The 21,656-nt window shown below is 42.9% G+C and overlaps 1 protein-coding gene across 3 annotated transcripts; it reads right to left on the reverse strand.

The window, feature by feature from the left end:
* Nucleotides 1–81: 81 nt before the first annotated feature.
* Nucleotides 82–21,416, reverse strand: NPM2 (nucleophosmin/nucleoplasmin 2). Of its 3 annotated transcripts, XM_072796376.1 has the most exons (8): nucleotides 21,300–21,416; nucleotides 21,110–21,195; nucleotides 20,834–20,959; nucleotides 2,695–2,788; nucleotides 1,531–1,721; nucleotides 1,320–1,354; nucleotides 419–452; nucleotides 82–334 (listed from the first exon to the last, which is right to left on the reverse strand). In XM_072796376.1, the coding sequence occupies exons 1-8, from the start codon at nucleotides 21,355–21,357 to the stop codon at nucleotides 290–292; spliced, it is 669 nt and encodes a 222-aa protein (XP_072652477.1). In that variant the 5' UTR covers nucleotides 21,358–21,416; the 3' UTR covers nucleotides 82–289. The 3 variants fall into 3 exon arrangements, with proteins under 3 accessions (XP_072652477.1, XP_072652476.1, XP_072652475.1); XM_072796375.1 differs by lacking the exon at nucleotides 1,320–1,354 and having other exon boundaries at nucleotides 1,531–1,724; XM_072796374.1 differs by lacking the exons at nucleotides 82–334; nucleotides 419–452 and having other exon boundaries at nucleotides 459–1,354; nucleotides 1,531–1,724.
* Nucleotides 21,417–21,656: the final 240 nt, after the last annotated feature.

Raw genomic sequence — 21,656 nt, forward strand, 5'->3', positions numbered from 1 at the left:
CCGCCCTCTACCGGGAACGCGGGCTCGCTGCAGCCAGACTGCACGAGGGCCGGCCCCTGGGAACAGATGGCAGAAACAAGGTCCTGGCAAAGCAAACTTTATTAATGGCCCTGAGGTTGGAGCTCCCGGTCCCGCTGAACACTTGAGAGTTGGGGCGAGGGCCTCTCGTGTTGGCCTCAGCAGCTCCATCCCATTCAGACTCAGGTGGAGAGAGGCTGGGTGGGGGAGACCTGGGGTCACAGCTAGCCAGCTCGCCCTGGGTCGCTGCAGCCAGGCCACTCCTGGCTCCTCATTTCTTGGATCCTGGCTTTTTAGGTTTGAGTGTGGGTTTGGCCTATGGATAGAAAGGAGGGCGCCAGTGTCCCACTCTCCCTTCCCCCTGGGCCCCAGGACCAGGCCCCCTTCTTCTGATACTCACCTTTTTCACAGGACTCTGGTCTTTAAGCCTGGGTCTGGAAGGGGGTGGGGCGGGGCAGGGACAGGGGATGAGGGTGAGAAAGAGAGAGAGCTCAGCCGGACCCCAGCAGCCCAGACCCTCCTAATGCTCATGCTGAGAGCAGGGGGTTGTGGCCTGGGGAGCTGGAAGCTGCAGAATTCACCTCCCCACCTGTCACCTGCCCGGGACCGCTCTCTGTTTTAATTAATTAATTAATTAATTAATTTCACTCTTTGTTTTAAACAAGATGTCCTTTTCTTCTCAGGCTTCCATCTGCTTTCTTTTACTGATCACAAATAAGTCTTTTTCATGGCAAAAGTAATGTTTAACTACATTGCACAAAATACAGCAAATGGGGATTAAATTACTTATTTTCTCTACTTCCTACCAGTTCTAACATTTTGGTGTGTTTCCTTTGAGGGCTTTTTGTTTTGTTTTCTTCTAAAAACATGTGAAGCAACATGAAAATGACTTAAGATCCTGTTTTTTAAAAAATTCTATAAGCACTTTCCAGGATGCCATGTTCTCATAGGCATTATGTCCCATTCCATTGGGAACATGTGACATGGCTCCATCAACTACTATATTGGTAGATATTTAGAATACTTCCATTTTTCACCATTACTTGAATAATGCAGTGATAAGTTTCTTAGTGCATATCATTTTACCCCTATTTTGGACGGCATCCTTCGGAAGGAAGTGCCATAAGTGGAATTAGGGCAGAAGGTAAGAATATTTTAATGCTTTTCAAAAAAGGTCATGCCAGCCAGCAGTGGAAGCACACCTGGGCACTCATACCCGTGTGCACACACGCCAGGCTCTTTGTAGCCCCATACACCCCCGCTACAAGGTGTTGGCCAAGTTAGTAGATGGAAAGAGTTACCTCACTGCCTCCTCTTCTTTTTCCATCCTTTTTTTCTGGGAACCAAACACAAGCGTTATTGGGAGGGTTAGAGGGTCAGGGGGTTAGGGTGGGCCCAGGGCTGAGCAGACGCCCCTGGCCGGTCCTGTCCAGGCTTCACACACTCAGGCACACTCCACTCGGCAGGGCTGGCCCAGGTTTCTGAGGAGCCTCTGGGGGTCCCTTCCCTCACCTTGGCAACACTTGTCTGCTTCTGGGACGCCAGCCTCTTGACTTGTTTAACAGGGGTCTCCTCTAGGGACACATCTACATCATCGTCGTCATCGTCGTCATCATCAACCTCATCACTGTGACTTTCCTCCTCCTCTTCCTCCTCCTCCTCGGGGTCTTCCTCCACTTCCTCCCAGGATACGTCTGCAGTGTCTACTGGCATGGAAAGGGGGCAGGGCCGTGGAGCTACAGCTCTCTGCCTAGCTCCTGGTCCGCCCTGGGTCTTGCTCTCAGAGCTGCCCCAGGGAAGCCAGCACCTGCCGCCTCCTATGGACCCTTTCTGACTTCTCTGCCAAAATGAAGGGTAAGGGGGTTGAGGGGCCCAGAACCCCAGAAAGCTTGGGGGTGTGCAGACGAAGGTAGGGGAAGTGGCCAGCTGCGGCTCTGGCTGGGAAGGAGTCAGGATGGTGAGGGCGGATGGGATGTGCCAGCAAAGGGAGGAACCCAAAACAGTAGCCAAGGAATTCAGATCTCATCCAAAGGGAAGTAGAGCCTGCCAGGGTTTTGGGATAGGACAGTACTCTGATGAAAGAGGCGCAATTGGACAGAGAAGGGTATGAAAGAGTCAATAGCACAGTGGTTTGTTGGGAGCCATATTACTCCTCCAGCTTCATGCTTCATGGCAGCTAACATTTTTCTAAAAAGATTTTATTTATTTATTCATGAGAGACACACAGAGAGAGGTAGAGACACAGGCAGAGGGAGAAGCAGGCTCCCTGCGGGAAGCCCAACACCTTGGGATCACAACCCAAGCCAAAGGCAGACGGTCACCACTGAGCCACCCAGGTAGGTGCCCCTCACAGCAGCTAACATTCTAAGTGCGGGCTAGTACTAGGCATCATGCAAACTGCTTTTTCCTGAATATCCTATTTATTCCTCACAACTGTTCTTTGAAGATGAAACCAAGTATAGCCCTGCCCCCGTGTTACAGGCAAGGGGACTGCAGCCCATAGAAGCAGGAAGGTAAAGGAGGACTTCCAGTCCAGACTACTGGCAATCATATTGCCTTTGGGGATTTTTACTAATGATTCAAGAATCTCTCTAGTTCTTGGGTACCTGTTCCCTCCTTGGCCCTGTGCTAGGCATTGTACTCTGAGACCTTCCCCGGGTCCAAGGTCCCACTTACTGTAACATTCCTGGCCACTGAGGAACACAGGTCCAGAGCCAGCCCGGAGCTGGAAAGTAACTGGAAGAGAAAGCTCCAATCCCATCATGACAACCTGCAGGGGGAGGGAAGAAGGGAGGGACAAGGACAGAGAAGAGAAGATGGACTCACTCAGCCCCGGCAGCTGCAGGGAGGGGAGGGGGGGCAGGTCTCTGGCGGAAACACTCAGAATGTATTCCCAAACCCCGAGTACACACACTGTACAGGTTCTCTGGACCACTGAGGTTATCCCTGGCCCTTCCTGTCGAGGTGGATCCTGTCGGAGAATAATGTGAATCTGATAACCCCGTTATTGTAGATCACAGGCGGGCTTCCAAGCTGAGGCGCAGCTGTTAGTGAGGTCTGATTGCCACAGACTGAATTGTGTCCCCAGGTTCTTAGATGAAGCCCTAACCTCCAGCCTGAGGATATCTGGAGCTGGGGCCTTTGAGAGGTAATTAGGATTTGATGAGGTCATGAGAGCTGGGCCCTCATGATGGGATTAGTGCCCTTGTAAAGACCAGAGAGTTCCCTGTGTCTCTCTGCCAAGTGAGAAGAGATAGAGCCGCCAGCCAGCTGCAAAATCTGACCATGCTGGCGCTCTGGTCTCAGACTTCCGGCCTCCAGAACTGTGACAAAATAAATGTTTTTTTATTGTTTGTTGTTTAAGCCACTTAGTCTATGGTATTTTGTTACAGCAACCAACCTGAATAAGACACTAAACAAATGAGAAAAGCAGACACAAAGTGATATGAACAGTACGAGTAGTGCATGGATATACATACAAATAAAGTTAGACTTCTATTAAGTGTGGACCATAATTTTCAGTGGATAGTACGATATTTCTTTTCTTTATACTTCTCCAAACTTTCCAAATGTCCTAGAGTATCAATGATGATACTCCTATTTATTGACTTCCTACTGTGTACCAGGCCCAATGCTAAGCACCTACCTTATTCACCTAACCCTTCATAGCAATCCTGCAATGGAGGTGCCATGACTTTACAGAGGAAGGAGCTGAAGCTTAGGGAGATTAATTTAGAATTTTGGGCTCATACAGGAAGGAGATAAACGAGAATTGAAACTGCAGCCATCAACACTTAGAGATGCTGGATAGAATGCACTCCAATGTGTTTATTGCATGGCTGACAAGTAAGACAGAGGAAAGTGGTCCCATGATCCAGGAAGAAGGGCACCATGCACTAGGCCTGTTGCTGTAGCAGCTGGGAGGAAATGCCCCTGAAAACAGCTCTGGCCTGGAGTTTAGACACACGCTCAGAGACAGGGGGCAGGGCCCGGGCTCAAGAGAGGAGCACTGTCAGGAGCTGTTGTGTGGAAGCTAGGACCCTCCAAGGGTTGCACCTCACTTAAAAGCTCCATGTTCAGGGTAAGGGTAGGGAGCCAGAGAATTCCAAAGCAACCTACTAGGCATCCCCCCCCCCCCCACCCCAATGAAGGAAGGTAACAAAGAAATGCAAGGGTGATAAAAGAAGAGAAACTAAACCTGCGAGAACTTAAAAGCCCATGGCTGTACCTCTCACACAAAGTTTGAATTCACTTGGTGAGGACTACCCAGTCAAGAAGCTGGTCTAAAATCCCAAGCTGATGATGACATTCCTGGGGCCAAGGACAGACACCGACATGAAACTATTTTCTTGGGGCACTGTCAATTATCTTCCCATGGTATTCTTTCAGGGTAAAAAAACAAGACCCTGAAGACAACTCCCCATCTAAAATGACAAGACACAATCCTGCTAGAGTGAGCAGAAGGGACAAAAATGACCCCAGACCAGCACAAGCAAGAACGTGAGGTAAAAGGAATAACAGCCTGAACAATTATGAAATCAGGCTGATGAAAATCAAATAAACAAAAGTAGGAATCAGAACCATAAGAATAGGTAGTTTGAGAAATAAAAAGAACCAAATGCAGCTTCTAGACTGAACAGATGGTTAGAAAGCTGAATAAACCAGCTAAAGCAAAGGCCAGGGAATTGGGATCACGCTTTGAAGAAGCTGCCCAGTATGCAGCCCAGAAGACAGATGGACAAAATATGGGAGAGAAGCTGAGAGGTATGGAGGACAGAATGAGCAGATCCAACATGCATCTAGTCACAGCAAGGGATGAGAAACAATGGAGTCAATATTCAAAGTGATAACCAAGAGCTTCTGGAAACAATCAAGGACACAGATTCTCATGTCCAGGAAACCTAAGTCCTGAACAGATGAATAAAAATAAATGTACACCTGAACATCCCATTGTGAAATGGAGGGTAGCAAAGACAAAGAGTTAATCTTTTTTTTTTTTTTAGATTTTTAAATTTATTCAGAGAGAGAGAGAGAGAGAGACAGACAGAGACACACAGAGAGAGAGAGAGAGAGAGAGAGAGAGGCAGAGACACAGGCAGAGGGAGAAGCAGGCTCATGCAGGGAGCCCGACGTGGGACTCGATGCCGGGTCTCTAGTATCACACCCCAGGCTGCAGCGGCGGCAAAGCGCTGCACCACCCAGGCTGCCCACAAAGAGTTAATCTTAAAATAACTTAAAATCTGTCTTTGGGAAAGACAGATTTCCCAAAAAGGGACAATAACCAGATGACAGAGGGTTTCCACAGCAATATCAGAAGCTAGAAGAATAGAATCATCAAAGTTCTGAGGGAAACTACCTCTGTACGTGGAATTATCATAGCCAAACTACCATGAAGGAATGAGGGTAAAATAAAGATATTTCCAGGCAAAGCCCAAAAAAGTTCACTCCTCCCAGACCTACTCAATGGAGTCTCAAAAAGATGACAATTACACAGCCACTCTGGAAAACAGTATGGAGTTTCCTCAAAAAGTTAAAAATAGAACTATCCTATGACCCAGCAATTACTCTACTAAGTATTTATCCAAAGGATACAAATATACGATTTGAAGGGGCAGTTGCACCCCAATGTTTAGAGCAACAATGTCCACAATGGCCAAATGATGGAAAGAGCCCAGATGTCCATCGACAGACAGATGAATGGATAAAGATATTTATACACACACACACACACACACACACACACACACACACACGAATATTACTCAGTCCTCAAAAACAATGGAAGCTTGCTATTTGCAATGATGTGGATGGAACTAGAGTGAAATAAGACAGAGAAAGACAAATACAATATGATTTCACTCATGTGGAATTTAAGAAACAAAACAGGTGAACATAGAGAAAGGGAAGGAAAAATAAATTAAGATAAAACAGAGAGAGAGGCAAACTATAAGAGAATCTTAACTCTAGGGAACAGACTGAGAGTTGCTGGAGGGGAGGTGTGTGTGGGGGATGGGTAACTAGGTGATGGGCAGGGGCACAGGATGTGATGGTGAAGGAGGGCACTAGGTGAAGGAGGGCACAGGATGTGATGAGCACTGAGTGTTGTATGCAACTGAAGAATTACTAAATTTTACCTCTGAAACTAATAATACACTATATGTTAACTAAACTGAATTTAAATAAAGTTTTTCTAAAAAGAGGACAATTACATGGAGAGAAAAGAAATGGATACAAGCAGCAGTGATGAGCAAGCACCTTGGTCAACAAAGAAAAAGTAAGCATTACTGTGAAATAAAATCATTCTAGTTAATGACAAGTATGGAGTGGGTTTAAAACAAGCTGAAGCTGGGGCAGCCCCGGTGGCACAGCCGTTTAGCGCCGCCTACAGCCCAGTCCTGGAGGTCTGGGATCAAGTCCCACGTCGGGTTCCCTGCATGGAGCCTGCTTCTCCCTCTACCTGTGTCTCTGCCTCTCTCTGTGTCTCAATAAATAAATAAAATCTTAAAAAAAGAAAAGAAAAACAAGCTGAAGCTAAGACATTTCATGATAACAACATATAAGTTAAGAAGAGGGTAACTGGAAAATCTCCCTGGATTGTTTGGGCAGCAAGAATAAAATATTAATTTTAGACTGATCATGCATGATTGTTAAAAAATTAAGGAGAACCAATAAAAATCAGAAGGAGATTCAACAGCTTCCAAACTAGTAGAGTAGGGGAAAAGAAACCTTTACCTACTAAAAGAAAAAGGAGAAAAAAGAAAAACAATACATGAAAAAGCAAGGAATGTAGAAGCACAAAGTACAGGTTACAAACAAATCCAAGTATATTAGTATCACAGTAAACATAAGCAGACTATATTGGCCAGATGGATTAAAACAAAACATAGCTACTTACTGCTTATAAGATACATACCTAAAATATAAGCACACAGAAATGTTGAAGAAAAGATATGAAAGCATATGTACCAGGTGTGGCAGAAACTTCTCATGGCTTATCCAATATCTATTCTTTCCTTTTTCCATAATAACTATGCCCTGATATTATTCAAATACTGCACCCATGAAGACTGCATCCCGGTTTCCTGTACTGGGGGATACACAGTTGGCTGTGGCTGTGTTATTAATTTCTGGACCAATGAGTTGTAGGCAGAATTTGGTGGGTGGTGCTTGTGTGAAGACTCTAGAAGAGGGAGACAGAGAACCTAGTAAAGTCCCTTTGGTCTCCCCCTGTTTCTTCTTGCTGATTACTCTAAATGCAAAAGTGCGAGCTGGAGCTACAGCAGCCTTCTCGGACTTTAGGACAATCTTGAGGATGGAAGTTTTGAACCAAGAAGAGAAAGAGAAGACCAAGTCTTTGGTGACCATGGAGCCAGCTTACCGGCCTTGTACTTTATCTCTGTATATCTTCTATCCAAGACAGAAATGAATCCTGAATGTTTTTGAGTCCCTGTAGTTGGGTCTCTGTGATTGCAAGCATACCTATTTAAAACAAAAATGAAGCTAGTTGTACCATCTGGTGTGGGATGCTGGAAATGGAGGAGGCTGTGTATGCGTGGGGGTAGGTGGCATATGGGAACTCTTTGTATGTACCTTCATCTCAACTTTATTGTATACCTAAAACTGCTAAGGAAAAAACAGAGTCCTTACAAAAATGAAGTTAGTTGTATTCGTTAGGATTAGGTTTGGTAACAAGCAGCAGAAAACTCAATACCAGGGGCTTATACAACATAGAAGCTCGTTTCCTTGTCACATAAACTAAATCTGGAGATAAATGGTCAGCTGTGGGTATACTGCTCTTCAATCACCAGGGATCCAGGCTCTTTGTATTGTGTTACTCCACCATCTTTTTTTAAAAAAATTTTAATTTTATTTAGGATAGACAGAGAGAGAGAGAGAGAAGCAGAGACACAGGAGGAGGGAGAAGCAGGCTCCATGCCGGGAGACTGATGTGGGACTCGATCCCGGGACTCCAGGATCGCGCCCTGGGCCAAAGGCAGGCGCTAAACCGCTGCGCCACCCAGGGATCCCCCTCCACCATCTTTAATACATGGCCTTCCACCTTCTGGGCCAGGATGGCTGCAAACATTGTACCCATCACATCCATATTCCAGCTAGCAGCAAGGAGGAAAGGATAAAAATGATCACAAGATCTCTCTTTAAGGCATGCCTGGATGGCTCAGTGGTTGCGCATCTGCCTTTGACTCAGGGCATGATCCCAGGGTCTGGGATTGAGTCCCACATCAGGTTCCTGCAGACAGCCTGCTTCTCCCTCTGCCTGTATGTCTGCCTCTCTCTCTGTCTCTCATGAATAAATAAATAAAATCTTTAAAAATAAAAACTCTCTTTAAGGATACTTTACCACTTCTGCTTACATTCCACTGGCCAGACCTTCATGGCCATGCCTTATTCTCAGTAGCCTGTGGCCCGCTAAAAGTCATGAATTCCATTACTAAAGAATAGAGGAAAATGAATATTAAGAGAAAACTGGAAAACTAATAACAGATGATGTAAGCTCTAATCCACTAAGCATTTCAGGAACAAAGAACTAATGTTAGTTTATCAAAAAGATAATTGTGTAAATCATATGCACCAACGACATAGTCTAACGTAAGAATATAGCTGCAGTATCAAGACTACAGTATTGGAAGGAGAGACACAAAGATCAATAAAACAGAATACCTAGAAATAGATCCACACAAACGTGAGCAACCGATTTTTGATGCAGGTGCACAATTAGTTAAAGGGAGGGAGGACAGCTTGTTCAACAAATGGTGCCAGAGCAACTGGATGTCCAGAGGCAAAGAAGTGAAATCTGACCTAAACCTCACAACTTACACAACAATTAACTCTAAACAGATCATGGATTTATTTTTTTTAAGACTTTTAAAAATTTATTCATCCATGAGAGACACAGAGAGAGAGGGGCAGAGACACAGGCAGAGGGAGAAGCAGGCTCCATGCAGGGAGCCCAACGTGGGACTCGATCCCGGGTCTCCAGGATCACGCCCTGGGCTGAAGGCAGCGCTAACCGCTTAGCCATCTGGGCTGCCCCAGATCACGGATTTAAATGTAAAACATAAAACAATAAGACTTCTGGACAGAAAAAAAAAAAAAAAACATAGAAAATCTTTGTGGTCCTGGAACGGTCAAAGAGTTCTTAGGATTAAAACCAAAAATCATAAAAGGAAAACTGATAAGATGGGCCTCATCAAAATTAAAATTTTTTGTTCCATAAAGGTTCATTGGAAAAGGATAAGAAGACAAGGAACTGACTGGAGAGAAAATATTTACAAACCATAGGTTTGACAAATGACTAGTGTTTAGAATCTATAAAGAATTAGCAAAACCCAACAGGCACAAAACAACCCAAGTAAAAAACAGGCAAAAGACATAAACAGACATTTTACTGACTACACAGATGGCAAATAGACACATGACAAGATGATCGGCATCATTGGCCACTAGGGAAATGAAACTTAAAGGCACTATGAGATGTCACTGCGCACATTTTAGAATGGCTAAAAACCAAATAGTGACAGCATTAAAGGTTGGTGAGGATGCAGAAAAAGGCAATCACTCATGCATTACTGGTAGAAATGTAAAATGGTACAGCCACTTTAGAAAACAGTTGGGCATTTTAAAAAGAAAGCATGAAACCACCATATGACCCAGCAATTGTACTCCTGGGAATTTATCCCAGAGAAAGGAAAACTTATGCTTATATAAAATTTTCTACACAAATGTTTATAGCAGCTTTTTTCATAACAGCCCCAGAGTAGAATCAGCTCAGTTTTCCCAGGGATGAATGGTTGAACTGTGGTACAGTGATAACATGGAATAAGACTTAGCAATAAAAAGAATACACATGGGATCCCTGGGTGGCGCAGCGGTTTGGCGCCTGCCTTTGGCCCAGGGCGTGATCCTGGAGACCTGAGATCGAATCCCACGTCGGGCTCCCGGTGCATGGAGCCTGCTTCTTCCTCTGCCTGTGTCTCTGCCTCCTTCTCTTTCTGTATCTCTCATGAATAAATAAATTAAAAAAAAAAAGAATACACAGGATGCCTGGGTGGCTCAGTTGGTTAAGGCTCTGCCTTTGGCTTGGGTGATGATCCCAGGGTCCAGGGATCAAGTCCTGCATCTGGCTCCCTGCTCAGCTGGGAGTTTGCTTCTCCCTCTACCCCCCTCCCCTACTCATGCTCTCTTTCAAAAATAAATAAATAAATAAATAAATAAATAAATAAATAAATAAATAAATAAATAAGATCCTAAAAAAAAAAAAAAAGAATATACACAACAATTTGGATGAAACTCCAGATTACACTGGAAAAAAAAAAAAAGCCTGTTCCAAAAAAGTTCCATATGTATGATACTATTTCTAGAACAAAGTTTCAGAACAAAGTTACTATTTCTAGATGGTAGTTGCCAGGGGTTAGGGATAGAACAGGACCCAGAAGGGAGGTGGGTGTGGTTATAAAAGGGAGATATGAGGGATCTCTGTTGTTTCCCACAGTGGTGCTAAATATATGAATTTAGGTGATGAAATTGTATTGAACAAGATGGCCTGATTGTATCAATGTCAATATCCTCGTTTTTGATGCTATATTACATTGAATGTCATATACTGCAACAATGTTACAGTTTTACAAAATGTTACTTGGGGAAAACTGGGCAAATATACAGGGATCTATTTCTTTCTTTTTTTTTTTTTTTTAAAGATTGTATTTATTTATTCGTGAGAGGCACTGAGAAAGAGGCAGAAACATAGGCAGAGGGTAGAAGCAGGCTCCAGGCAAGGAGCCCGATGTGGGACTCAATCCTGGGATTCCGGGACCATGCCCTGAGCCGAAGGCAGGCACTCAACCACTGAGCCATCCAGGCATCCCTCTCTCTATTATTTCTTACAGCTATATGTAAATCTACAATTATTGAAAAAATTTTTCAATTGAAAAATAAACACAAAGTAAACAATAAAATTATAAGGGGAATCCACTGAAAATCCACAATCACAATAGGGAATTTTAACACATTTATTTTGGAAGTTGATAGATTAGGGAGACAAAATATGTAGGTCTGAACACAATAAGCTGTAATTGGACTCTCCAATGGAGAGAAGTGGAGAACAGAAAAAAAAATGTTTGCATAAATAATGGCCAAAAATTTCCAAATTTGATGAAAACAATGAACCTCAAGGCATTTTATAAATTGCTCAAAACCAGTGTTAAGGATAAAATCTTAATGCAGCCAGAGGGGGAAAAAGGACATTACATACAGAGGAATGAAGACAAGGATACTAGTAGACTTCTCCAAATTAAGCAAGCTAGAAGGTAATGGAGCAATGTTCTTAAGTGTTGAAGAGAAAAAAAGTCAACCTAGAGTTCTACACAAAGGAATGAAGAGTAGCAGAAATGGTAAATATAACAACATTTTATTCTAATTTCTATTCTCTTTAGAATATAGACTATTAGAGGCACCTGGGTGGCTCAGTCAGAAGAGTCTGTGACTCTTGATCTCAGGGTCGTGATTTCAAGCCTCATGTTGGGTGTAAAGGTTATTAAAATAAATAAAACTTAAGGGGCATCTGGGTGGCTCAGTCAGTTAAACATTTTACTCTTGATCTTAGCTCAGGTCTTGACCTCAAGATCGTGAGTAAAATATTAACACAGGATTGAATATTTTCCAGACCACAATGAGACAAACTAGAAATCAATAAAAGAATCTTTAAAGATTCCTATTTGGCAATTTAAAAGCATACATATTTCTAAACACCCCAGCGGCTAAAGAAGAAAACTATGAAATAATTTAAATGAAATGAAAATGAAAACTGTACTTATCAACATTTGTGGGATGAAGTCAGAAAGGTGCTTAGAAGGAAATCAGAGCATGAAATGGTTGTACCAGAAAAAGAATAAAGGCCTAAAAAAAAAAAATCAATAATGTAAGATTCTGCCTTGAAAAACTAGAAAAAGAGGAAATTAAAACCCAAATCGGGGGTACTGGGTGGCTCAGTGGTTGAGCGCTTGCTCGGGATCATGATCCAGGGGTCCTGGGATCGAGTCCCACATTGGGCTCCCTGTAGGGAGACTGCTTCTCCCTCTGCCTATGTCTTTGCCTCTCTCTGTCTCTCATGAATAAATAAATAAAATCTTAAATAAAACCCAGAAGGGGATCCCTGGGTGGCGCAGCGGTTTAGTGCCTGCCTTTGGCCCAGGGCATGATCCTGGAGACCCGGGATTGAGTCCCGCATCGGGCTTCCTACATGGAGCCTGCTTCTCCCTCTGCCTGTGTCTCTGCTTCTGTGTGTCTCTAATGAATAAATAAATAAAATCTTAAAAAAAAAACCCAGATATAAGAAAGGAAAGAACAGAGATCAATAAAATACAAAAGTGAATAAACAATAAAGAAAAGGTGAGATTGAAAGCAGGTTCCTGAAAAGATGGATAAAAATATTAAACCTGTAAGCAGACTGTACAATGAAAAGGGAGAGAAGGCACAAATTACTAATATTTAAAACAAAAGAATAGAGTCTACTACGAACTTTACGGAAGAGGAAGGGAATATTATGGACAACTATGCCAATGAATTTGACAGCTTGGACAAAATGGAAAATTTGCTTGAAAGACATAAAGCTCTCTTAAGAAAAAAAAAAAAACCAAATTGTCTAGCTCTAGTAAAGAAATTTAACTTGTAGTTTTAACCAGCTTGCTTCACATGAGTTCTAAACATTTAAGAAAAAAATAATACCAAAGTTACATGAATGGTTTAAGAAAACAGAAGAGGGGGACGCCTGGGTGGCTTAGCAGTTGAGTGTCTCTGCCTTCGACTCAGGGCATGATCCCGGGATCCAGGATCGAGTCCCATATCAGGCTCCTTGTGGGGAGCCTGCTTCTCCTTCCACCTATGTCTCTGCCCCTGTGTGTCTCTCATGAATAAATAAATAAAATCTTTAAAAAAAACAACAGAAGAGGATATCCTCCTTCTCGTTTTATGGGGCCAGTATTCCCTAATACTAAAATCAGACAGAAACAAAAAATGACAAGAAAATTACAGTCCAATGTTGCTCATAAATATAGACACAAATATTTTTTTCAAAGATTTTAAGCAATCTCTAAACCCAACACAGGGCTTGAACTAACAACTCTGAGATCAAGAGTCACATGCTCTACTGACTGAGCCAGCCAGGCACCCCAACACAAATATCTGTAACAAAATATTAGCAAATGGAACTCAGCAATACATAAAACTGTACCTAACTTCTTGGGATAAATCTCATTCGGTCATGATGTATTATCTTTTTACTTATCGATAGATTGTGAGTGCAAGCCCCATGTTAGGCATAGAGCATACTTAAAATAAAAAAAAAAAAACTAAACTAAAATGAAAATAAATAAAAATTGAAAAATCAATACATGTAATTTGCCACATAACAGGGTAAAGGAAAAAAATAACCTCAATAGATGTAGAAAAGAATTCTTGGACAAAACTTGACATCCATTCATGATAAAATAGCTCAGGGAATTAGAATTAGAAGGCAACATCCTCATCCTCATATAGGACATCTATAAAAATCCTTCATCTGTCTTAATGGTAAAAGGCTGGAAGAAGGCAAGGATAGACCTGCTGTTACCACTTTTATTCAACATTATACTCGAAGTCCTCATCAGTGAGGGAAGGCAAGAAAAAGAAATGCAGGAAGTTAAACTGACTTTATTTACAGATGACATGAATAAATCCATAACAAATTCTAAAGAATCAACAAAAAGCTGCTAGGACTTATATGCAAGTTTAGCAAGGTCAGATAAGACAAAAAACAATTATATAACTATACTATTGCTGAACAATGATAAAATGAAAATTTAAAATGTCATTTGGGTACTTCCTTTTTTTAAAAAAAGGTTTTATTTATTCATTTTTAAACGTTTAAAAAATTTATTTGAGAGAGAACAAGCAACGATGTGAGCACTATTGGAGGGGAAGGGGTAGGGGCAGAGGGAGAGGGAGAAACTGACTCACTGCTGAACAGGGAGCCCAACCCAGGGCTTGATCCCAGGATCCTGAGACCAAGACCTGAGCCGAAGTCAGATGCTTAACTGAGCCAACCAGTCAGCCGACCATTTGTATACTTTATACTATATACAAAAACAACTCAAAATGGCCCAGAGACTTAATGATAAGAATTAAAACTATAAAACTCCCCGAAGAAAATATTGAATCAAATTTTCATGACCCTTGATTAGGTGACAGTTTCTTAGATTCAACACCAGAAGTACAGGCAACAAAACATATAGATAGAACTATATCAAAATTAAAAACTTTTGTGCTTCAAGTGACATCATCAAGAAAGTGAGAAGACAACTCAGAAAATGGGAGAAAATATTTGTAAATCGTCTGATAAGAGGCTTGTATGGAGAGTATATAAAAAAACTATGATTTAAAGACCAATATTAAAATATCAAACTCAAACACAATTAAAAAAAATGAATAAACCCCTAAGGAGACAATACTCTGAAAAAGATACACAAATGACCAATCAAAAGAGTCATTAGGCAAAGCAAATCAAAACCACATTGGGGGCACCTGGGTGCTGCAGTTGGTTAAGTGTTTGACTCTCGATTTCAGCTCAGGTCATGATCTGGGGTCCTGGGATCCAGCCCTGCATCAGGCTCCCTGCTCAGGGTGGAGTCTGCTTGTCCTTCTCCCTCTGGTCCTCCCCCTGCTCTCTCTCTCTCTCTCTCTCAAATAAATAAATAAACAAATAAATAAATAAATAATAATCTTTTAAAAAAATTAACCACATTGAACTGCCAGTTCACACCCAATAAAACGACTAATCAAAATTACAGACAATAACAAGTATTTAAAGGATGTGGGAAAATCGGAATCCTCACACACTGTTAGGATTGTAAAATGGTGAGACTGCTTTGGAAAACAATCTGGCAGTTGCTCAAAATGTTATATACGGAAAGCTACCATGTGACCTAATAATTGTACTCCCAGGTACATGATCAAGAGCAATGAAAACATAGGTTATACAGAAATTTGTGCATGAATGTTCACAACAGCATTCATAATAGCCAAAAGGTAGAAATAAAACAAATGTCCATCAACTGCTGAGTGGATAAATGAAATGTGGCTCATACAATGGATATTACTTGGCAATAAGAAGAAAGTACTGTTGTGTGCTATAGCATAGATGAATCTTAAAAACATTATGCTATGTGAAAGAAGCAGTCACAAAAGACCATATGTTTTATGATTCCATTTATATGAACTGCTCAGAACAGGCCAATCTAGAGGGACAGAAAACAGATTAATGGTGGCCTAGTGCTGCAGGGGTAGGGGGTAGGGAGTGACTGCTAGTAGGTATGGGGTTACTTTTTGGGGTGACAAGAACGTTCTAAACTTAGATTGTGATGGTTACACCACCCTTAATTTACTAAAAACCATCTGATTGTCAACCTTCACAGGTGAAGCTTATGGCACATGAATTATCTTTCAATAAATGCATTAATGCTGTCTTCAATAGCACCCCAAATGTTGGGGTGATTTTACAAAGTATGTACATGAGCAGTTCCCTGAAATCTACAAAATAATAGGAAAGTTAAAGACATACCTTAGAATGAAAAGTAAAAGACATAAATAGAGAAACATATGTTCAGTTATTAGTGACTCAAAAATGCTAAGATGCCAATTCCTCTCAAAGGAGTCCATAGACTCAATACAACCTCATTCAAAATCTCAACAGACTGACTTGTAAAGAAAACCTACTTTGAAATTTCTATGGAAATGCTCAGGACCTAGCATTGCCAACACAATTTTGGAAAAGAACTACAAAGTTGGAAGACACACACTAATTTTAAGACTTACTATAAAACTACAATAATTAAGTCACTCTGTTATAAGAGTAAAGGCAAAAAGTAAACCAGTGGAACAGAATATAGAAATATATGCATACATAGGCGGGCAACTGATTTGTACCAAAATCCCAACAAAATTGTATAGTGAAAGGACAGTCTTTAAAAAAAAAAAAATGTGGTGCTAAAGCACTGGATATTGACTTGCTAAACTTGTTTCTCTATCCTTACTTTAGATCAGGCAAAAAATATTATCTTGAAATGGATCATTGCGGGCACCTGGGTGGCTCAGTGGTTGAGCTTGGCTCAGGTCGTGATCCTGGAGTCCTGGGATCAAGTCCCACATTGGGCTCCCAGAGGGGAGCCTGCTTCTCCCTCTGCCTAGGTCTCTGCCTCTCTCTGTCTCTCATGAATAAATAAAATCAAGAAAGAAAGAAAAGAAAGAAATGGATCATTGACTCTAAGAGTTAAACAATAGTACTCCTAGAAGAAAATTTAGGAAAAAACATTTTTGACCTTAGTTTAGGCAATGATTTCTCAGGACACACACACACACACACACACACACACACACACACACACGAACCATATGAGAAAAAAATTTCAGGGGCTGGGTGACTTAGCCAGTTAAGCCTTTCTTTGCCTTTGGCTCAGGTCATGATCTCAGGGTCCTGGGATCCAGCCCCACAGCAGGCTCCCTGCTCAGTAGAGTCTGCTTCTCCCTCTCCCCACTCATGCACTTGCACACGTGCACACTCGCTCTCTCTCTTAAAATCTTTTTTTTTTTTTGGAAAAGATTTTATTTATTTATTCATGAGAGACACAGAGAGAGAGGCAGAAACATAGATAGAGGGAGAAGCATGTGCCCTGTGGGGAGCCCGATGTGGGACTTGATCCCAGGACCCCAGGATCATGACGTGAGTCAAAGGCAGACGCTCAACCACTGAGCCCCCCAGATGTCCCTAAATAAAATCTTTTAAAAAAAAGAGGAAAAAAATGTTAAATTAGACTTCATAAAAATTAAAAACTTGTGGCCCTCAAAAAAATGATTATGAAATGCAAAAGCAAGCCATGTACTAGGAGAAAATATATGAAATAAATACATTTTTAAAGATTTTATTTGAGAGAGAGAAGAGAGCACAAGTGGGGGAAGGGATAGAGGGAGAAGACGACTCCCTGGGGCTCAATCCCAGGACTCTGAGATCCTGACCTGAGCTGAAGGCAGATCCTTAACTGACTAAGCCACTCAGCCGCCCCTGAAATAGTTTTGATAAAAGACTTGTATCCAAAGTATATAAAGAACTTCCACAGCTTAATAAGAATAACTCAATTTTAAAATAAGAAATATATCTAAACAGGCTTTTTGCAAAAGAGGGTTTTTTTAGTCAAAAAACCCCTAAGAAGTAATGTAAATAATAACCACAATGAGATGCCAATACACACACACACACACACACACACACACACACAGGAATGGCTAAAATTAAGACTGACAATGCAAAGTGTTGGTAAGGATGTGAAACAACCGGAATTTTCATACGTTGCTGGTAGGAATGCAAAATGGTATAGTAATTTGGAAAATAGCTTGGCAGTTTTGTATAAAGTCGAACATATGCAAGAGGATGGGAAGGCGGAATAAAGTTTAATATAGGCTGACTGTATGATCCTGTAATTCTACTGCTAGGTATTTACTCAATTCAGAGGAATGAAATTAACTCAATTTCAGAGGAATGAAAACATACATATGTGGTTACAAATACACTCAAATGCTCATAGCAGTCTTTATTCATGGTAGTATAAAACTAGAAACTACCCAAATATCCATTAACAAGTGAATGAATAAATCTCGACGTATATATGTATCTGTAGAACAGATTATCACTCAGATATAAAAAAGGAGCATGTGATTCTTTCACCAACAGCATGGATGAAGTTCAAAAGCGTTACGCTAAGTGAAAAAAGCTGGGTACGAGAGACTACGCATTGTGTGATTCCGTTGAAATGAAATTCTAGAAACTATAGAGACAGAAAGTAGTAGATCATTGGTTGCCAGAGACAGTGGAAGGGGGAAAGGGCTGACTGCAAAGAGGCATAAGGAAATTTTTTTGGGGGGGGGAATGGAAATTTTCTCTACCTTGATTGTCATGGTAGCTACACAATTACATACATCTGTCAAATGCATCAGGGGGTATACTTAGCATTGGTGAATCTTATTATATATAAATTATACCTCAAAAGAGCAGATCCAAGAACTGACTCAAAGAAAGGGAAACATTGAGACCTAAAACTATGAAATGACGATAGTTTAAAATCAAACCGAAAAATAAAAAATAAAATCAAACCAGTCCCATATGGTTTGTTCACTTCTGTATTCACTAATTGTATGTTGAGTTTCTCCAATATACCAGACACTATTACATAGGTAGTGTGGCAAAAGCAATAAATAAATAGGCGGTCTTTGCTGTCTTAGAGTTTATATCCTGGCTGGGGAGAAAGACAAGGCACATATGAAGACTGAGCCAGTGACGGGTCCCATGGGGAGGAAAAGTGATTATGGAAGGATAGGAAGAGGGGGTGCTGTCTGTAGTCAGGGAAGACTTCTTCAGTGAGAGGACATATGAATAAAGTTGAACTGAAGTGGGAGGCAAGTGTGTCCTTAGCACGGGAACAGTAAATGCAAGACTCCTAGGAGGGGGTATGTTTGGAATTTCCAAGGCACAGGCAAGGAAGCCAGCGTGGTTTGAATAGGGTTAGGGAGCAGAGAGTAGCAGAGGTTGGAATTGAGAGAGGTTTTTGCGGGCTAGAACATAAATGATCTTGGATTTCATCCTAAGTGAAATGGGAAACCACTGACCTAACTGTTCTAGCAGAGAAGCAACATGGTCTGACTTTTAAAAGGATCCTTCTAGGGGTACCTGGCCGGTTCAGTCCGAAGAATATATAACTCTTGATCTTGAGGTCTTAGTTTGAGCCCCACATTGGGTGTAGAGATCACTTAAATGCTAAAAAACAAAACAAAACAATAAACAATACAGGGATCCTTCTGGCAGCTGTGCATAGAATAGACCAGGGGTTGGGGAAATTTTTTCTGTATTTGATACATATTTAAGGCTTATGAACCATACGGTCTCTGTGGAGATGACTCAGTTCTGCTGTTACCAAGGGAAAATAGCAGGCATAAGAGTGTGGCTGTGTTTCAATAATACTTTATTTACAAAAATAGGCATTGGGCTGGGTTTAATCCTGCAGTTTGTCGAACCCTGGAATAGACAGACTATAAGGAACCAAGGGTTGAGGTAGGTAGACCAGATAGGAGGCCCTGCAATAAAATTGAGCAAGAGGTAATGGTCATCCAGACCAGGGTATAGAAGGGAGGTGGTGAGAGGTGGTCAGACTGGTGTATACTCTCAAGGTAGAGCCAACAGGATTTGCTGGTGATATGCAGTGTTTGAGAAGGAAGTTTTTGTCCTGATTAACTGGAAGAGCAATTATATCCTGGGAGAGGATCAGGTTTGGGGGTGGGGGAAGAGATTATAGATAACAATCAAGAGTTTGGATTTAGATTTGTTAAGTATGGGTTCTCTCCTAGATAGCTATTAAATATATTGAGTTGGACAGAGGATTTGGAGCATGAAAGAGAGTGGCAGAAATAAATACCAGAGTGTTCATTTGCATAAATGGTCTTTAAAACCCTGGCAAGGAATGGTCTAGGGAAATCTCATAGATAGAAGGGAAAAAAGGGTTTGAGGGCAGTTTTACAGATAAACCTCCCGGATTAGGGACAGAGGACATTGGTCTCACATTCACTGTTCCACCACATAGAAGGAGAGAACACTACATCCCCTAGTTCGAGAGGCTAGTATCGCTTGACACTCAAATAAGATAAGTGTGGTTGGCCTATAAACTCCTGAGTATATAAGGTTTTTTTTTAAATATAAGTTTTAATATATTAGCAAAGCAAATGTAGAAATTTATAGTATGATCAAGTAGTGTTTGTCAGGAATGCAAAGTTGGTTGAATAGTATTCTATTAATATAACTTACCACATTAACAGGTTAAAGAAAAAAGAGCTTATGGTGACCTGAATAGAAAAGCATTTGATAACCATTTACGATTAAAATGAAGAAATCCCAGTTTTAAAAGGCAGAGCAGGACTAGGCTTACCAAACATGTGGAGAAACATGGTGGAGAAACATTAGAAGCATTCCTTTCAAAATATACATAGAGTGGCACCTGCGTGGCTCAGTTAGGCAGCAGACTTTTGGTTTCAGCTCAGGTCATGATCTCAGGGTCAGCCCTGCACCAGCTCCAAGTCTGCTTAAGATTTTTTCTTCCTCTCCCTCTGCCCCTCCCCACCATGCTCACACACACTCTCAAATAAATAAGCTATAAAAATATACATGATATATATATCAAGATATATATATACACACGATATATATGTGTGTATACACACACACACACACACACACATACACACACCAAGAATGAAACAAGGACATTTACCGTTATAATCTTACCCGATATTATACTGGAGACCCTAGGCAGCATAGTCAGATTAAAAAAGACACACAAAAATGCCATTAACAATGATGATTTGCAAAGAGAACTCATGATAAATTATTAGAAATAAGAGAGTTTCTGGATGGACAATCAGTATGGAAGTCATCAACAGTGTCCTCTCAGCAGCATCAAAAACTTTAAAAAAAAAAAGGTGATTCTGAAGAGCGGTGGACCTGCCCAAGGTCACGCAGCTAGGAAAGGGTGGGCTGGGATGGAAGTGGGGCTCTCTGCCTCCAAACCCAGGGCTCTCGGTCATGGGCTACAGGGCCTCTCTGGCAGCGCTGCCCCCCTGCAGGAGGCCTGCACCCCCTCTCTGGGCCTGCCCATCCGCTCCCCGGGGGTGAGGCCTGAGCAGGTGCCCAGGGCGGGCAGTCTCCCGAAGCCGGCGGGGAGAGGCTCACCATGGGTAGCACGGAGGCCTGCAGCGAGGCGATGGTGATGGGCTTGGCCTGTTTGTCGTCCGGGCTGGCCGGGGGCAGGATTTCCACCAGGTTCATCTCTTCTTTGGCTTTCTCCCCCAAGCAAATCTGAGGGCGGTTGAAGACAGGCCCCCTCACCACCGGAGCGGTCTGGTCCCCGAGAGTCCGCCTGCCCCCGCCCCCCGCAGCTGTGCAGGCCCCTCGGGCTGCAGGCGGCCGCCCTTCCCGGGGGCGGGGGGGGGGGTGCGCGGCACCCACCGTACAGAGCAACAGCTTCGAGTCCTGCTTGCCCTCCTTCTGGGGTTTGACCGTCCAGGTCCGCTTCTCCTGGTTGAGCTCACAGCCTGAGAAGGGAGAGGAGCGAGGGGGCCGGCTCAGGGGGAGGGGGCTCCCCGGCTCCCCGCCCCGCTCCCCCACCCGGCTCGGGAGCAGCCGGGCCCTCGCTCACCCCAGAGCACGGCTGCGGGCGCCTTCTCGGCAGCGCTGCTGCTGCTGCTGAGGTTCATGGCGCGGGGCGCGGGGGGCGCGGGGGGCGCGCGGGGCGCGGGGGGCGCGGCGGCTGTGCGGGAGGGGCGTCCGCGGTGAGCAGAGCCGGGCCCCCAGCCCCGCTCGCCCCGCATCCCCCCCCCCCCCGATCCCGAGCCCCCGGCCGGCGGGAGGCGGGGCGCTGGGCGCCGAGGTCGCCGGGGCTGGAAAGGGGCCGCGTCGGGTCGGCTGTCAGGAGGCCCGCGGGGCGCGGCAGGGGCGCCTCCCCAGCCTTAAAGGAGGGGCCCTCCGCCGCAGTCTGCTCCCCGGCCCTTCCCGC

The sequence above is a fragment of the Canis lupus genome, chromosome 24 (genome assembly GCF_048164855.1).
Source record: "Canis lupus baileyi chromosome 24, mCanLup2.hap1, whole genome shotgun sequence".
In the NCBI taxonomy this organism is placed as follows: domain Eukaryota; kingdom Metazoa; phylum Chordata; class Mammalia; order Carnivora; family Canidae; genus Canis; species Canis lupus.